The following is an 18,289-nucleotide window of genomic DNA, read 5'->3' as shown; positions in this document are numbered from 1 at the left end:
AATTCTGATAATTGGAGGAAGAAATAAGTGAACTCTTCTGAGTGCTCAGAGTTTACTTTACGAGTGGAAAAAATTTGTCTATTTTGGATTGAACAGATTTTTTAATTATTTTTCACAACTTTTTTCATAAATTATTGCTGCTTTTTCTTGCGATGAATTGACACCACAGGAAAATTCTATCCTTGCATTTTGGCTTGCAATTTCTGTTCCTCTCTCCAAATAAATGAAAAAATTCAATCTTTATCGAAACCAAAATATGAAAATCACATACATTAGGGTAATATGTTCTATTGAACAAGTGAGCAAAAAGAATAAACTCGAAACTAACTCTTTATTTGCCACCTCTTTTTACAAGTTTGTACCAAGACCGCTCTGATAGAGCAGAAACATATTACTATTTAATAAATTGGCATTCACAACAGACCATTCGAAAATTCATTTTGTCTTCTTATAAAAAAAGCATTACAAAATTAGTCAATTAGTATTCCACATATCTGATATGAACACATTTAGAAACCAGTTTGGTTAGTCAATGAGGTTAATGGCAGAGCTGGCTTCTCACGGAAGAGAAAGACAGAGATTCACCACAATGTACAATCAACGAATCGTAAACCTCCTACAGGACGAAACAACTGTTTTTACATCTTATTGATACTACAACACACATCTCTTATTGTACTGAAATATTTATTGTTGGACCATACCAGTCGGCACCCTGGAATGAAGTTCTTGATTTCTAAGAGAACATCGTTGGTCCAAGATGCAAACTTGTAAATAGCAAGTATTTTAATTAGTCCAAGAAGTAATTAAAATTAAGTACATAAACGCACCTCTGAAAGTCGACACCCTGGAGATTAATAAAACTGAACTAATAAAAATATTAACACCAACCATTCCTCAATGCGAGGAAAACTTAAGTGTCCACATACTAAAATAAATGCAATTTCCTAGAAATAGAGTGGTGAGCATGTTGAGAAACATGTAGGATTTAATAGGGCTGCCAGTAAAAAGATTAGTACCCTAATATTATACAACGAAGTAAAACTTAAAGACTAAATTTGGGGTTTAGGATGAAATGTCTTTATGCTGCTACCTCAGCAGCATCCCCATTGGATTCAGCTTCCGCTGGGGCTTCTTCGATTTTTGCTTTCTTTTCAGGGACGACTTCTTCAGAGGTTTTTTCTTCTTTGGAGTCACCTGTGGATTTCCTCTTGATTGCGCATTTATCTGAAATTAAATAAGTTTTTATTACAAGAAAACACTTTAGGAACTTCAACATATGCCACAGACCCGAGAAACAGGTGTCTTTGAACACTCGAAAGTATACTACATACATACAGTATAATCTTTAAACTGGACTGACATTAAAGAACACAAAAAAAACTCAATCCCAATAATTCAAGAGGCTAATAGTCGATTGAGAACATTAAAAAGAAACAAAATTGTATTTACCACTTTCATCATGACCATTCTTCTCCTCATCTTCTTTTACTTCCTTGTCATCATCTTTCTCTTCTGATCCGTTTTCAGCATCACCGTTAGCCTCAACGACTTTCTTTTCTTCAGTGACGGCTTCTTCGGCCTTGGTTTTTTCAACCTCTTCAACGGTGGTTTCTACTTCTCTGCAAGATAAAAAAAGACATTACACAAAAGTTTTAGCATAGATATTAAGATTTCTATAATACTAAGTCCGTCCGCTGATTAGATATTGTTCAAGAGAATTCAAGGGAAGAAACGACATCTCGGGATTGAAACAATTTTGCATTTCCTTATGTAGGTGCTATATGTATATTAAAATTAACATAATTTCCATCGAAACAACATTGGAATTCGATTTGAGCGCCATAGGAAACAATGCGGAAATTCCTTTAAATCCAAGAAGGCTGGTAATTACAAAAGTGGTCAGTTTCATTTTGAACTTTTCAGAAGCACATCAGTATTTCCCAACATCTTAGATGTTGCTATGGATATGTTATATATGTCAGAAGTGTTTCTTTAGACAGAATTATAGAAAAAAAATTCGGCCTATTGCATCGCTTCTCTTTAATTTACTTCCTTACACATCAACATACGTATAAGACAGTATGCTGTGACTTGAAGGAAGAATTTATTTGAAATGTTTTCGAAAACACATCAGTATTTCCCAACATCTTAGGTGTTGCTAAAGATGTTATACATGTCAGAAGTGTTTCTTTAGACAGAATTATAGAAAAAAATTCGGCCTATTGCATCGCTTTTTTTTTAATTTACTTCCTTACACATCAACATACATATAAGACAGTAAGCTGTTACTTAAAGGAAGAATTGATTTGAAATGTTTTTCATGGATTTAATCTTATGGACAGGTCTTCACTTTACATATCATTCACCTTGATCTCACAATAAAAATATTATATAAAAATTTATTATGTTGCTACCTTGAATTAGCTATTTAAAAATAACTTAATTTCGTGCCAGTGAAATCTTGAGTTAGAAAATTTTTGATGCAACAAACTATTTTAGAATTTCCTCTCAATTTATATGAAATATACAGTTTTAAATACTGAAAATTATTCTGTGTAAGACAAAATAGAATATGTAGCTTGATTCCGCTTGTTGTTTCTGATGTGTTTTTCTAGAATTCCTCAAACGATTTATTCCTCAACTTTTTAATAAGTTTTGTCTCAGACTATTTCATGGAAATTGCGGCTTTTCATTATGTATTACGTCCGCAAATGTAGTATAAGAGAAACTTTCATTATTCCTAAGAAACTATAAATGACCCAATTAAATAAAGCGCGAAATATCAAGAGCGTTGACCACAGAGCTCCTCTGCTTTTCGATATACTCGGGAGCAAAAAAAATGTCCTAATACCGTAATATTCACATTATTACATTATTAATAGCTGACAGCTATTTTCATGTTGTCAATAAAATCTGGAAACTATGATTAATGGGAATTCGATTGTTTTTTCACAATAAAGAAGAGAAGCCTTCTGTTCACTTTATTGCATTATTCCATATACATTCTTTTTATTTTAAAATTTGTCGTAAGTGTTTCTTTAGACAATCCTATAAAAGATTCATGTCTATTGCATCACTTAGCTTTAATATACTTCCTCACACATCAGCATACTTAAAAATCCGTATGCTGCTACTTTGAGGAAGCAAACATACAGGAAAAAACTGCAGTACAATATTGTCGTCTTTGAATTCTTAAATTACTCTCAATATGAGCTCTGATTTTGATAAAGCAATTCAACAATTTCGAAACTTTGTTGAAACGTGTGTCGTTCCATGAATAAATGACCAAACCTCTACTTGACACAAATGACAGAAGAAAAGAAATGTCAAAGAGTAATACACATTATAACCATTTTCCTATTGGAAGACTCTATTTATTTTTCCAAAAAATAAATATTTTTGTTCGTTTTTAACCTTGTCACAAATTCAGGATACGATAAGTAAATAAAGAATTCTACGACAGATTTCAAACTGTGACATGTTCCAGCCTTAATATTATTTAATCAGTAATAAAACTTTATTTAAATTATGTGATTATAAATAGGGAACGAACTCGACCCAAGAAACAATGAAGAATTGTTAAAAATCCAGAACCCAGATAAAATTAATTGGGTTCCATGAAACAAATTAAGCAAATTTGGATAACCAATGAAAAAATTTGGTGGTCTATAGCGAACCGTTCTAAATTTATACCTCATGAGAGATTCATGTCTATAATTTCGGGTAACGTTGGTTTCCCTACAAACGGGGCACTCAACAATAGCAGTTTCTTTCACACGCCACTGGTTATGCAGTCAACGTAACTGCACGAAGTGAAACTTGACGTTTTCCCGTAAAATACAGTGATGGTCGGTGGTTTCTCCGCTTTACTTTGAAAAACGACACGTTACGTCTTCATTTGGACCAGCGATAACTCTTAAATGAGATCACCAGCAGTGTTGCCGAATCTGGAAAATTTTCCCCGAACTGGGGAAATTTAAGGACGTCAGAGGACTGATGAAAATTAGATATGAATCCCGCATGAATGTTCTGATAATAAGTTATCTAGAAGCATAGATGTTATTTAAAAGTGCTATTAATATTTCATACAAAAAAACTATTATAAATATACATAATACAGGGTTGTTATAAATTATCGTAACTTCTGAGTGTATTTGAAATATTTTGAATTTTATTATCATAAGTTTGTAAAATTTTAATACCTAAGACTGATAACAAACAATTCATAATTGTCAATTTCGAAATTTATTTATATAATATAATAAGTAGGCACAGAGTGAGAAGCTGTATCTAAATTTTATAAAACAGCTACAATATTGATTTATATCGTGCTGGCGTTCACAACTGGACAACGCTACATCATTTTGCTTAATTTTAAAAACACCAAAATTGTGAGCAGAAACGATTTTAACGACGTGCCAGGTATCTGAAGTTGATTGGCTTGGAATAAGCACCGTCTTTCTACTAAAGGCTGCGACCAATTTGATCTATTGTTCTAACCAGTCATCTGATTAAAGGAAAGCCGTATGTTTCCATTGAGCAGAGGCTTGTAAAAAAACAGATGTGATGTCTAGTTTCAACCATTTTTATAGCAATTTGGCACAAAAAAATATAAAATATACCCCTCATGTCTACAGTATCAACAAAATCATAAAATAGAAATCTAGAAATTTCTATTAAAAAATCTGGCAACGTTTGATACACATTCTGGGCAAAATAATTTTTTGGATCTGGCAACGCTGATCCTCAGGTGATGAGTCGGTTTGAAGCAACTTTGAGTTAAGAATACCTGTTCGTTGATCTTTACTGTTTTATGAAAATCGCTGTCATAGACGCCAATAGCTATCACATGACTTCCACGAAATGGTGACTGATACTATATGGGTTTAGTTTAAACAATAGCGTCTTCCGGTAAAACACGATGAGAGTGAAGATGCAATTGTTTTAGTGAAAGGCTTTTTTATGGTTTCAAACTAGAAAGGTTGAGGGCGGATATTAACATATATATGTACAGGGTGAACCAAATTCGAGGCTCATCGAGAGCATCTCTATAAGTATGAGAGATAGAGAACCCCTATTTCTTTTTGCGTAATTATAAGATGTCAGAAATCAGATCATAAATATCTTGCTTCGTTCACGAGTTACCTACATGACGGTTTCTGTTCGAGATATTAGTGAAATTCTAAAACGTTTATTTTCAGTAATTTCCAAAAAACCTTTTAAATTTTTTCGAATATCTCGAACAGAAACCAAGATTTAGCGAAACATTTGAGACAGTAAATTTTCAGAGCGATCTGTAACTAAAAATGAATTCTAGTTCATTAAGTCTAATTATACAAATAAATATTTCTCAATGCGTAAAGTATTCAAGAAAATTCAAATTTTTACAATGGCTTTATATGACGAAATATTTGAGCTCGTAAAATAATAATTTAAAAATCATACTTTGTGTTATTTTTTCTTCAATTAGAATCTTTTGAAACTATGTACTTCAATACTAATAGGGATTCTTTAATTCTACACATTCAAAAATTAAATTTTTTCAACTTGAACGAAACTAAAAAATTCCTTTGCAACCAAAAGGATTTTTAAACACCCATCACCCATCTGAAGAAATTATGACTGGGCGACATGAGTATTATCGTGAAAATAATTTCAGTGAAGATTTAGAATATTTATTACGGAAGGATTTCCAATAAGAAATTATTAAACAAAGTCAGTTGAAAAAATCCATTCATCCGTGAAAATATTAAAGTACACTTGAGAATGAATATTTATGGTTAGATAATATAAACAAAATCTCAGATCAAAATTTAAAATCAACATAGAATATCTTTCTTTTTCAGATAATGACTCATTAATAATAATTAGCCTTTGATATATGGTTCAAAAACCCGTTAACGAGTATAGAGTGCAATGACCAAAAATTTGTTATTTTGATTCGTTCTCAACTAGAGATTTTCAAGTATAAGAGCTTCTTTCATCTACCTATATCATCAAATTTCCAGAAATTTCCCACGAGTCCAGTAGACACCTATCTTTGTATAATTTAGTTAACATTAATTCACCGAGCAAACGAATAAATTGATATTGTACTGACAAAAATAAGCCAAAACAGATTCGAAATAGAGTTTAAATTGAACATAGAATCAAAAGAAACGAAACCAATAGAAAAATTGATTTGATTCGCGTTTCGAATAGCAATTAGCACAAATGAATCAACTAGAAAAAGAATAATTCTAATTACATAATTAACTTCATATATATAGAATAAAAAATATCATCGAATATAATAGTTACGAAATATTTCGACCGTCCTTCGTTTCTATTCAATGAACGCGAAGTAGGCAGGTGAGAACGCTAACCTTAAAAAATGACCAAGCTGCTAGTTAACCGGAAACATGCAGAATTTCACCAACAGGTAAAACATATTTTGATACCCCTGACCAATATCCAGTTTGAAACAATTAAAATATTTTAGGTTACAAGATTCGAAATTATACAAAGCTTGAGACCGAAGTTAAGAAAATCAATAAACAAATAGCAATGCTCATGTACACAGAAACTATAACCGACACGTGCTATTTATCGATCCTAAAATGCTTTCAGAATCGCACAATTTATTCATCGCGTAACCATTTTAGTCTCGTTATTAATTTTTCAACATTAAAATGAAATAGTTCATGCTGGTTGAGAAACTTTCACATTACGAATGCAATTATCGAAGACCACGATCTCAGCAACCGGCATAAATTTTCCACATATAACAGATTCAAAAAACAACCTTGAAATGTTGAATAAAATACATAAGAATATAACAAAATATTTGAAGACCAGTCTTATTGATAATTTCAAGAGTTATATACCACGTTGGCTATTCTAGCAGCTTCTACATACTCTTCTGACATATTGCTTAGCTTTGCTTTGATGCCGCCAAAATGAAGCTGCTATTTATCTTCAAATTTGAGCGCAAAAATGACGATTGAATTGTAAAAAGGTACTCACTTTACTTGAGATTCCTTATCTGCCATTGTTAGAAGAGTTTTGGAACTTTTTCAATAGTAATATATAAAAAACTGTTTATTAGATCAGGGAAGCGCGAATGAACTCACTAAAGGCGGCAAGTGGCTGATAGAGAGAGTGTAAAAGCGAAATGGATGAAGGAAGTGAGCGTTACTAGAAAATTTTTTGATTGGTCGAGAGCCGGAGCGGTGACTCCATTCGACAATTTCCGGATATATTCGAGCCAGTAATTTTTATCACCTTTATGTTGGTCTATTTTTAATTTTTAATAAATTAAATGAAATCATTGAATTACTATATGACTGATTCCTCATGTTGTAGTGATATTCTTTTTATAAAAAACTAATAATTTCTGCATATTATGTTACCAGTATATTGAACATTAAGGATTTATCCTATGAACAAAAATATTTCCAAGGCCTTCTTTTAAAATTTTACCTGTGATAAATAATTCTCTCAATAATCTATATAGAATTTAAGTGTTCATTCAATTACTTTTGTTTTCAGCATGATCGAACAGAAATTCCGAAATTTATAATTTGAAGTTCGGTAGTCACCTTCCATTCCAGCATTACTTGACCTATATTTTGAAAAAGTAACGATCTTTTTCGAATAATGTACCTAACATATTTATTGATCCTTTTGATGTATAAGACACGTCGACAACAGAAAGAAAAAAGTAAGAGATTATAATTTACAATAGATCTTAATTAAATCTACATCATTGAAGTATTCGCTATTACTGTAGTAAAGCCTTATATAATATATTGGATATATAAGACTATAATAAGATATGTTCTAATCAGCTTCAATATTATCGATCATTGGGTACCTATATATATTGAAACATTTGAATTGAATCACTTATTCAAACCTGAAACACAAAAATTTGTAATAATTTCGGGGGTGATTGTTAAGCTTAATATAACCGAATAAAAAAAAAAAAAATTATTGTAAATATATTTCCTAAGAAATTTGACAATCCCGTTCTCAATAATTCATATACCTAGGTAAGCCAGAAAATTCGTTCTTGATTCAATTGCAATATTAGTCATTAATTTTTTTAATGAGTACTTAAGTTAATATTTGGAAACTGCTTATTATGAATCTAATTTTGAAAGCAAAATGATCAATAGATATTTCATATTTATTGTGTGGTTATGCAGCCAAGGAAATAACAATTAAAAAAAAAATATTAGTTATATCATTACATCTGACAAATTTATTTCTTACTTCAATTTGGATATCTCATTATGGCGAATCCGCCATTTTTAATTCCTTTTTTCTTAAGCAAATTTATTCAGTTGAATTGTATTGACAATTAAATCGAATATTTCAAACTATTGGCAGATTTCTAATTCTTGTGTATAATAATATTATTTTTTAGTTTTCGAAAATGAATGAGAAATTGATTCCACAAAGAAGATCGAAAATGCATTAAATTCTATGGTACGAAAAAGAACACGAAAAGAATTGCCGACATTCAACCTTTGAAAAGCTTGCTCCGCCATAGTGTATTGCTTAAGCAATTGTAGTATTTTCGGATTTTTCATCTTCGTGTGAAGTAAACTCATAATCTACAATGGGTCGTATGCACGCACCTGGGTAAGTTTAATATTGTTTTAGACATATTATTCGACTCGATATTCATATTATCGACCATGTATTTAGAGGTTATGTTCACCACGTTCTAGAAAATAATTTTAGCCTTTCATTTCAGTAAGGGTATATCCCAGAGTGCCCTTCCATACAGACGAAGTGTCCCAACATGGTTGAAGATCACACCTGAAGAGGTAAAAGAACATATTACCAAACACGGTAAAAAAGGATTAACACCTTCCCAAATAGGTTAGTACTTTCATCTTATGTTTTCTCTTCTAGAAGCTCTCCATTGCATTGAATACGTTTGTCTTGAGATTTCAAGACGAATTCAAGTAAGGAATGAATGGACGAGTAAGGTTTTGATTATATTTTTTTTCAGGTGTTATTTTGAGAGACTCTCTTGGAGTTGCTCAGGTAAGATTCCTTACTGGAAGCAAAATCTTGAGGATTATGAAATCCATGGGTTTGGCCCCTGATCTTCCTGAAGATTTGTACTATTTGATTAAGAAGGCTGTTGCTATCCGTAAACATTTAGAAAAGAACAGGAAAGATAAGGACAGCAAGTTCAGATTGATCTTGGTAGAGTCAAGAATTCACCGTTTGGCTAGATATTACAAAAGCAAGAGCATCATTGGACCCAACTGGAAATATGAGTCCCAGACTGCTTCTGCTTTGGTATCATAATTTATAATTTGTTTTAAATAAATGCGATAAGTTCTATTTAGTCTCTTTATTTACCTTTATTTACACATGCCATTCAAATTATTTCTTACAAATGATAAGTACATTGGAAGGGTTCTAAGCTTTTAAAGAAATTTCCTCGTTTTGGAGACTTCTTCCAAAATTGCTGATCGATTTGTAAAATGGGCCATCACTGAAGATATTTTCATAGAATGCTCTTGGGAGAATTTGGATAAAAACACTGGAAATTTAACACTTATTTTTTGTGTTTAATTTCAAAACTCGTAAAAAAAATCCTAGTATCAATAGAAGAAGGTATATGTACTTCAGTCTACATATATGTTTGTCAAAAAGTTTAATATTAAGTTCCACGTGGCGTCGGTAACGGCACTCTGGTATGTAAACAATTGAGTGAAAACGTTTCATTTCATAACTGATTCAACAGTTTTCTTAAGTTAATAACATTTTGATGTACGTACCTTATTATTTAGTAGATGGTAGATTACTTTATTCACTGCCTACAATGTTTTAGACATCTCAATTGAATAATTGCATTCTGTTAGGGGTTATAATTCAATAATGTTTTGAAACTCAATGATAGATGAAATTGATCTATTCGAACTTTAATATAAAGCAGTATATTAGATTGTAGGATATGACTAGATTCGTGAGAAATAAAATAGCAAATCAATGTATATGGTTCTTGAAAGTGAGGATACCAATAAATAGGTCAATTTTTATACTGATGAGGGGTTTAGAATTTTGCGGTGAAAAAATATTCTATTCAGTATCATCAAGGTCACGTATGTTCATGATTGTATATCGGTATTAAGTTTCTAGGACACAATGTTTTTAAATTTTTTGTTATGGACAAGTTGTAGTTGTGGGTATAACTTTCATGTAATGAATAACAGGATATAGGAATAGATCAATTTTTAATTAAATGGGTTACTTTTGATCTGTTTATCATTAGAATATAAAAAGAGATGATTTTTAAAAGATCAGTTGCCTTATAATTTTAAAAATTATATTCAAGGAAATGTTGATTCCTGAAATGCAATATAACATGAAACAATAAGAGTTTATGTTATATTTATTTCAACCCAAATAGTTTAGTTATTAGGAATTCTAAAATTTCATTTGAATCTAATAATCCTTCGAGTTATTCATTTTTTTCAGTTTTTTTATTGTCAAAAAGAAGATATAATAAACCACTATCAAATTTTTTTTTAAATTCTACCCTAATGTAATAGTAAACAAAAGTCTTCAAAGAGCTGAACTTTGAGCAATATTTAACCGTTCATGGGACCAAAGTTCTGGGCGAAAGATAGGGACGATGTAAAGAAACAAATTCTATCAGTTCAAAAATTTAATAATTTTTTATTATATACAGGAATATATACACATTAATTTTTTTTTTACTACAACATATTTCTAATAATTATTTTGCACACTCTTCCACTTCTCAACTAATTTAGAAACTTCCTTTTTCTTTAGTGATAACCCTTGACCTAGTTTAATCTGAAATTAATAAAGAAATTGAATTGATGTATGGATCCAATTTTAATAAAATCAAATTCATCATTCATAAAAACATTAAATCAATAAAGATTAATCCATTTCCCCTTTTTAATTCTATAAGTTAATATTGCTTTGATACCAAGTGGCTTATTGAAATTTTACAAAGTCAATAAATCTGAAAAAGATAGTGGTGAAATTATTGTAATTTATAAAATAAAAATATGGAAATAGAATAACTGTCATTTTATTTTCCATTTGAAATGGAATTCCATCAAATGAAGATCTAGTCAATTCAATAATTTGTCTTTTTCTAAGTCATTATGGATATATTTAGATATTGCTACTGGCTTCCAATGTTTTTTAAAATAGTGAATTATGTGCAAACCTTCTTCTTTTTCTTTTTCACTGGTTCTAATGTTTCTTCTACCTTTTCCGTAGTTTCATTTGGTTCAGCAGTACTAGAGGGGGAACTTGGTTTTGAAGTTTTGTCTATTTCTGCCAATTCCGAATAGAACGTATTAAATGCGGAGTCAATATCAGTGCTTCCATGGAAAGTCTGAAAGTTGAAAATCAATATTAATATGCTCAATGTCAGGTTTTTATTATACCATACCGAATCTGTAACATCCACACCAGGAGGTAGCGGTTGACTGGGTAAGATTGAAGGTGTTTTAAGATCGGGAACATCTTCAGAATCTGAAAAAAATTATTCAAAAGTTAGCAGGAAATTCAAAATTCGCAGTTGTCAGCTCAGAAAATGAGAAAAGCACTGACGTAAAGTTACGATCTTTTACTTAATCATCAGATCATGACATTATGAAGTCTAGCATATTCCATTTGAGATTTATTGCGTTCAATAAGTATGTATTGGAAGAATCGATTCTGACCTAAAATTCTTCATTATTGAAATTGTTGCATATGTATTTTGTACTATATTTAAGCACATTGTAATTATTGTGGTTGGAATCTCAAATAAATTGAATTGAAATCTCAAATTTACTCAATTGTTTAAAACAACTCTCTACTCCAAATTCGAAAATTGCAGATGAAAACAGAATTATTCAATATTTGGCAGGTAATTCAAAATTAATAATCATCAGTTTTATTCTCCGTCTGTGAGATTTACTTTTTTGCAGTATATAGAAGATGTAGTAGAATGAGTCGAGGTTGAAGAGACCATGTAGATATTACCAAAATTTTAAAAATATCAAGGCCATCGAGATAGAATAGAAAGAGGCGCGAAGAGCAGTTATCGTGCTAGAACAAGTGTGTCCACTAGGCAGGGCTAATTCTATTACTCGAGTGGGGGAAAGATCAGGGTCGGATTAAGTAAACTTTCACGAAGGAATACAAAAATAAACCGTGTTCATCGCTTTTTAAACAGTCCAAGCATTATTCACAAACAATTTTTTGTTTCAAATCATATACAACATATCCTGCCATATAAATTTTAATATATTTAGAGTATGGTGAAGATGGATATGCAAAACTTGTGAATACGGATCTGTTCACTTCTATGAAATGTTATTGGTCAAAAGTTAACTGAGATCTACATCCAAAATGGCGTACTGTTACCGCTTTAAGTCACGTGATGTCGACTCCCCCTCTATTCTATCTCGATGGCTCAGAAACCTCAAGAACCTTGAGTTCTTGAACATTTCTTGAATTCAGCCCTGGATCGTTCGGTGGCTCATCGGAGTCCATCGATAGCAGCAAAGTCACGTGATGTCGGCTCCTTCTCTATTCTATCTCGATGATCAAGATCACCAAAGAGATGATACGAAGGCCAGAAACGGATCTTTGGCGTTATCATAGATGATCTCACAAGCAGTTCTATTTTTTGTTGATAATATTGCAAGGCTTGATAAACAACCTGACTCATCGATGATCAAAGATATATTTTTTTTAATTGTAAGTTTGCTAAAACTTCGCTCATAGCTTGTAGGGAGCGTAAAAATAAAAACAAAAATTGGGAAGGCATCGCTCTAGTAATGAGAGTAAAATAAATTCACAGTGCAATACAAAAACAGGGAAAGGCATTCTGCAAAAAATCATGAGTATGGGTATAGATTTGTTGTGAGAGATTAAATTTGCCTCCTTCCTCCCTAGTTCTGGCACTGATGAAGCTGGACTCCAACATCCCAAGAAAAGGGTGGATTTATCCTAAATATAGAGAAAAAAGAATGAGTAAACATACCTGATTTGCTAATAATTGGTGCAGGTGGAGGACTTGGAGTTGCATTTGATGGTGGATTCTCTTGTTCTATTTCTTCTTCTGTAATTTCAGGAGGAGGAGGTGTAGTGCATATATCCATTGCTTCCTCTTGTCTCTCAAACTCGGCTTGAGGAAATTCCCATTGGGTTTGTCCACTTTCTTGGTTATGATAGTAATACCTCTTTTGTAATCTAAAACAGTGTAGAAATTGCTAAATTAGTGTTAAAACTAATTTAGCTTATTAATTCTAAATTATTCACAAAATCTGACAACAAAATTTACTCCAAAATATTTACAACAGCAATTTAGAAACTTTCTTAAGGTTCATTAAAGAGAATTTCATTAGTTGGTTGATGTGCAGATGTAATCTTAAATAATTTAGTTTACATGAAGACATAATAAGTAAAATATGTTGAATTTTCAACTGTTTGAACAATTCTTATAGATGTTTTGATTTCAGCTTGATTAACATGAAAATATACAGAGTTTTCAATGTCAACATATTATGTTGAGTAAAACCACAAGAAGTACCCAAATTCTGTGTTGAACTTCTGGAACCCAGAGGATATATGCTGCCTTCAAAAAGATTTCTCGTGAATACTATACCTGTACTTATGCTTCATACAAAATATGCATATATATTACATGAGAGAAGCATAAGTAAAATAACGTTCTCTTCTTTGATGTGTCTCAGCTTCCAGAGACCTAAACATAAAAATTTGTTTTATACATACATACAAAAATGGGATGAACAATTGCAAAAATATTAACAGAATGATAAAAAAAACATACAATATTTTTCCAGAAATAAACCCTCAGGTTGACTGTAAAAAATCGAAGAAAAAATCAGATTGCATAAAATTTGATACAAAAATCGGTTGCATATTGCATTGACCCTCATCAATGTGCAGATGGCAAGCAGCTAAGCACATTATAAAAGATAGATGAGATGATGATTTATACTATAAAATTATCACTTTATTATATTATTATTATAAATAATTCAGACAATGACATTAAGAAAACATTTTTACCCTAGGTGCTCTATCTATAACAATTATCTCGACAAATATAGCTTCTATTAATTCTCATACAAACTTGAAGACTAAAAAGTACAAAAATTTCCAGAATGACATGTATGTTTTATTATCATTTACATTAATTCGAATGCAGTGTCATATCAATGAAATATATTAATTGAGTTTTTACTGTATGAAATAAACCTTGAATGAAAAAATACTTACATTGATAACACTGCATTGTAAACAATAAAATGTCACAATTTCTACAAACCTGCATATATTGGTTACCTGAGTGTGCTAAATGAAATTTGTTTGAAATTCTATCCATAGTTTAATCATTAAGTTGGCCATATGAAAGTTAATTCAAGGCAATAAAGCGTTTGTCAACGCTTATAATTCAAAATCAGTATAGATTTGTCATAAAATGTATTGGTTCATTGATAAAGAAATTGAAACTAATTATTTTTGAAAATTAAAAATTTGTATGCCATGGATGTTTTACTTAATATTAATTCTACAGACATGTAGGACGTATATAAGGTATATTAAGGAAACTCAAAAAAATAGTTAAACTGAAAAAATAATAATAAATTCTGAAAATACATTGGTCAGAAATTCTACCAAGAGATTTGTGCATATTATTTTTCAAAATTCAGTTATACACACAATATTGAAATGAAAAAAAAAAATGTTGTAATTGATTGAAAAATTTTCATGTTCTGGGACATGATAAACACATGCAGTGCATAACATCCAGAGTTATGTTGAAGTTGAAGACCCAATTGGTGTTTCTTAAGATGTATTTGCCACTATTAGATCTGGATTTACTGCAGTAATTTCCTTAATATATTTATCATCTATATTTCTGGTAAAAATTACTTTCTTTAAACAAAACATATTGGTTCATAAGGAGTATTATTTTTAGATTAGAATATTGATAAAATGATTTATCTATGTAGATATACTTTTTTTTTCAACCAAAATGTGAATAACTTTTCATCTTAAGTTTGAAATACTGACATATGATAATAATGTATTGGATATTCAATTGAGAGAAGAGAAGCTCAGTGTTCCGTAAAACACAACTAAATTAGGAAAAATTGAGATCAGGAATTTCAAAACTATCAACACTGAACAAAAACTTTGCCTATTATTAAGGAAAACAATATTCCTTATGAACATTAATGGGAAGTTAACAAATGTGAAGAATATCTTACCTGCATTATGGATCACTGAAGAATCATCAAGTTAATTCCAACTTGGTGAAAACTATACAAGGTCTAGGAGTACGTTTTTTTCTGGAAAAGAAACATGAACAAAAACTATAGTCTTACCTATCCCATTGTAAAGTCCAACCTTCTGGTGCTGCATCTTTCTCTAATTTAATCAAATCTTCACTTGTACCAAGTAACCAATCATGCAAATAACTGGGGTTCAAGCTTTCAGCTTTCATAGCTCCATACAAAGTCTGTAAAACAATAATTGATCAACCATTCATTAAAAATGGTCTATTTGAGAAATTTTTCATATTTACTCATTGAGCGCTCGTTTACCAAACAGTAAGTTCGCTCTATCATTGTGTTAAATGATAAAGTTTGACTATGGGTTTCTAAAATATTGCTGTTTGAAACTTTGTTGTCCTAATAATTCAAAACTACACATTTGATCAAAATGAAATATTACATTTAGAAGTAAAATAAAAAATTATAAGCTTCATGCAGAATTTCAAGTTGATCATTCAATTACAAACAAAGAAAATTCAAGAAGAATATCGAAAAAAAAAATTACACCAAATTTCTCTGATTACAAAACTGATGTAGTTCTGAATTAAAAAAAATCTAGACATAAAATGATAGAGAGATCAATTTGGAGAACCATCAAATTTATAGACCATGAATCTAAAACTCCTTTATAGTCAATGTAGTTTAGATGGGAAATAATTTTGAGTGCTACACCATTTTAGAATGAATAGAGTGAATACTACATTTGTAGTAGCTTTAAACATTATTCATATTGTCGAATTATCTTTTTAGTATAGACATATTGTGAAACATTATTTTTTTGTATTTGTTGAATAAAGGTTATTATTATTATTATTATATTGACAAATGCTGAAGTTTTTTGATATTGATAATAAATTATGCACTCATACTGTAAGGTATTACTTATGTAATGTACTTACTTCTATTTGTATCAGAATAATTTGAACAGGCATAATGTCTTTATGTCCTTCGCATAAAAAGGAGAGCTTCTCACGCAATAATTCATAGACCTCTCCTATTTTTTTTTCATCAATTTCATCCTCTTTTTCTGTATTATCATTTGTCTTCTCTGTTTTAATGAATTCCACACCACCTTTGGTGAAATTTGAATATAAAGTTTTAGATTTTTTTGGATTAGGCAACTCATCTTCCTTTTCTTTGAATCCTAAGCCTTTTCTTTCTGCGGGTGCATCCTTATCGGGAGATGGAGGTCTCGGATTATATCTATTTGGTACAAAATTCACTGCTAACCTTCGTTTCCGTTTGAAATTTTTCATATCAAATGAACTTTCCATATTGGTTTCTTCTTTAGGAATGTTTTCTTTAACTTTAAAATCATTTATATCAGGTGTTTTTATAATAGGAAACAAGGTGCTATGAGATTGTGTCTGTGGACTGGATACAGATTGATTCGTCTTAGCAACATTAATTACATCATCTATACTTTCTTCTTCTGAATTACTGTCATAACCTGCTACTAGAGAAAATCCTGATATAGGTTTGGATGTTTTTACAGGAACATCAGAGTGTTTTGGAATACTTTTTGAATCTACACTTCCCAGATTCTTCAATTGCTCTGCCCTTTTCAAAACAGTTGACAATATATCGTCTTCATCATCTTCATTTTTAAATGTTTTTGGACTTGCCTTTTTAGCAGGTATCTGAAAATTATTAATAAATACATTGATAAGGTATGTAATAAAATTGATAATTAAATGATAATAAAAACTAAAAATAATTAGGTATTTCTTGAAAAATTTATTTGTTTATGAAGAGCTTCAGAGGCTGCAAGCTCTCTACTTCAAAAAACCTAGATTCAATGAAGGAAAGCTCTAGCAGCAATTCATCATTAGCCAAATAATTTCTCAGATTGAAAACTTTGTGTCATTATAATATCCCTTTTTTTGGGAAATTATTCACTGCTTTCTTTCATCATTGAAATTAATTTGAAGCAAAATCAACAAGATTGAAGATCTCCTTAAAAATCAAATTACTTTATATTTTACAAAAATAACCAACTGATATTTGTGGGAGCTACAATAGCAGACTAAATAAAATAAGTTCTCACCTTTTCATCTTCACTTTCACTGCTCGAGCCATATGAGGTAATAAGTGTGATTTTCCTGTAAAACAATTTAATTTTATTTAGACTATGCGAACGATCATAATATTAAGAATTTTCAATGCCAAATGTTAATATTATTATCATATAAATATTAAAAAAATTCATACTCATCATCAGAATCACTGTGTGGTTTTTTCTTCAAAGGACACTTTTTCACATCATTTTTCAACGAATTCCCATTTAATTTCGGTAGTAAACGTGTTTCATTTGTTGCAGAGATTTTATAAATCTTAACTTTATTCTTGATCTCAGGAATATTGGGGATTGGACCATTCATAGAAGAATGGGTTACGAAACTTTTTGGTTTTTCCCATGTTACTTCATTTGTCTTGATATTCCAGTAGTATGGAAATCCACTTTTTGAATCGAAACATTCTTTCCATTCTGAAACCGTGAAAACAACAATTACATCTATTACAAAAAATTGACAAAAAATTCACCTCACCATTTACGATTTTTTCAGGACTCTTCTTTCGTGGAATTATTTCATCAATTTCATTGAGGAATTCATTCACTGTAGATTCCATACTTGCATTTAAATCAAAAATGATTTTTTTAACGATAATCACACAAATTACAGATTGTTCTTTAATGATTAGTGATTACTACTACACAAATGTCATAATAATTCAAGCATACCACCACAGATTACTAGTCTTTGATACCACAGTCCACAAATAGGTTATCACACATTATCACAGAATGGAGAAAGTTGAATTGAATTATTTTTACAAGGTGATCTTGAGAATTATTATTATTATTGTGCTTTTTGTAGTATATATTATATTTGATTGGAGCAAACGTAAAATAAATCACACTCTTAATCTTGTCAGGT

At 30.6% G+C, this 18,289-nt stretch overlaps 3 protein-coding genes and 1 long non-coding RNA gene across 5 annotated transcripts; 2 read left to right on the top strand and 2 right to left on the bottom strand.

Moving 5' to 3' along the window:
• Positions 1-312: 312 nt before the first annotated feature.
• LOC123671687 (KNR4/SMI1 homolog) lies at positions 313-7,173 on the bottom strand. 2 transcript variants are annotated; one of them, XM_045605650.1, is made up of 3 exons: positions 7,009-7,173; positions 1,453-1,622; positions 313-1,227 (listed from the first exon to the last, which is right to left on the bottom strand). In XM_045605650.1, exons 1-3 carry the CDS (start codon positions 7,032-7,034, stop codon positions 1,082-1,084), a joined length of 342 nt encoding a protein of 113 aa, XP_045461606.1. In that variant the 5' UTR covers positions 7,035-7,173; the 3' UTR covers positions 313-1,081. The 2 variants fall into 2 exon arrangements, with proteins under 2 accessions (XP_045461606.1, XP_045461607.1); XM_045605651.1 differs by lacking the exon at positions 7,009-7,173 and adding an exon at positions 3,697-3,893.
• LOC123671688 lies at positions 5,588-7,157 on the top strand. Its single transcript, XR_006746156.1, has 2 exons — positions 5,588-6,424; positions 6,485-7,157. It is a non-coding gene; the product is annotated as an uncharacterized LOC123671688 (long non-coding RNA).
• A 1,299-nt stretch (positions 7,174-8,472) lies between the features above and the next one.
• LOC123670612 (40S ribosomal protein S13) lies at positions 8,473-9,348 on the top strand. The gene is made up of 3 exons (XM_045604125.1): positions 8,473-8,631; positions 8,747-8,874; positions 9,008-9,348. The coding sequence occupies exons 1-3, from the start codon at positions 8,609-8,611 to the stop codon at positions 9,310-9,312; spliced, it is 456 nt and encodes a 151-aa protein (XP_045460081.1). The 5' UTR covers positions 8,473-8,608; the 3' UTR covers positions 9,313-9,348.
• A 1,315-nt stretch (positions 9,349-10,663) lies between these two features.
• Positions 10,664-18,118, bottom strand: LOC123679760 (formin-binding protein 4-like). Its single transcript, XM_045617231.1, has 9 exons — positions 17,900-18,118; positions 17,562-17,838; positions 17,398-17,452; positions 16,250-16,990; positions 15,402-15,535; positions 13,028-13,236; positions 11,444-11,526; positions 11,216-11,386; positions 10,664-10,830 (listed from the first exon to the last, which is right to left on the bottom strand). Exons 1-9 carry the CDS (start codon positions 17,979-17,981, stop codon positions 10,744-10,746), a joined length of 1,839 nt encoding a protein of 612 aa, XP_045473187.1. The 5' UTR covers positions 17,982-18,118; the 3' UTR covers positions 10,664-10,743.
• Between the last annotated feature and the right edge of the window lie 171 nt (positions 18,119-18,289).

Source organism: Harmonia axyridis, chromosome 1, assembly GCF_914767665.1.
Source record: "Harmonia axyridis chromosome 1, icHarAxyr1.1, whole genome shotgun sequence".
In the NCBI taxonomy this organism is placed as follows: domain Eukaryota; kingdom Metazoa; phylum Arthropoda; class Insecta; order Coleoptera; family Coccinellidae; genus Harmonia; species Harmonia axyridis.
This window is presented reverse-complemented; position numbering and strand designations above follow the sequence as displayed.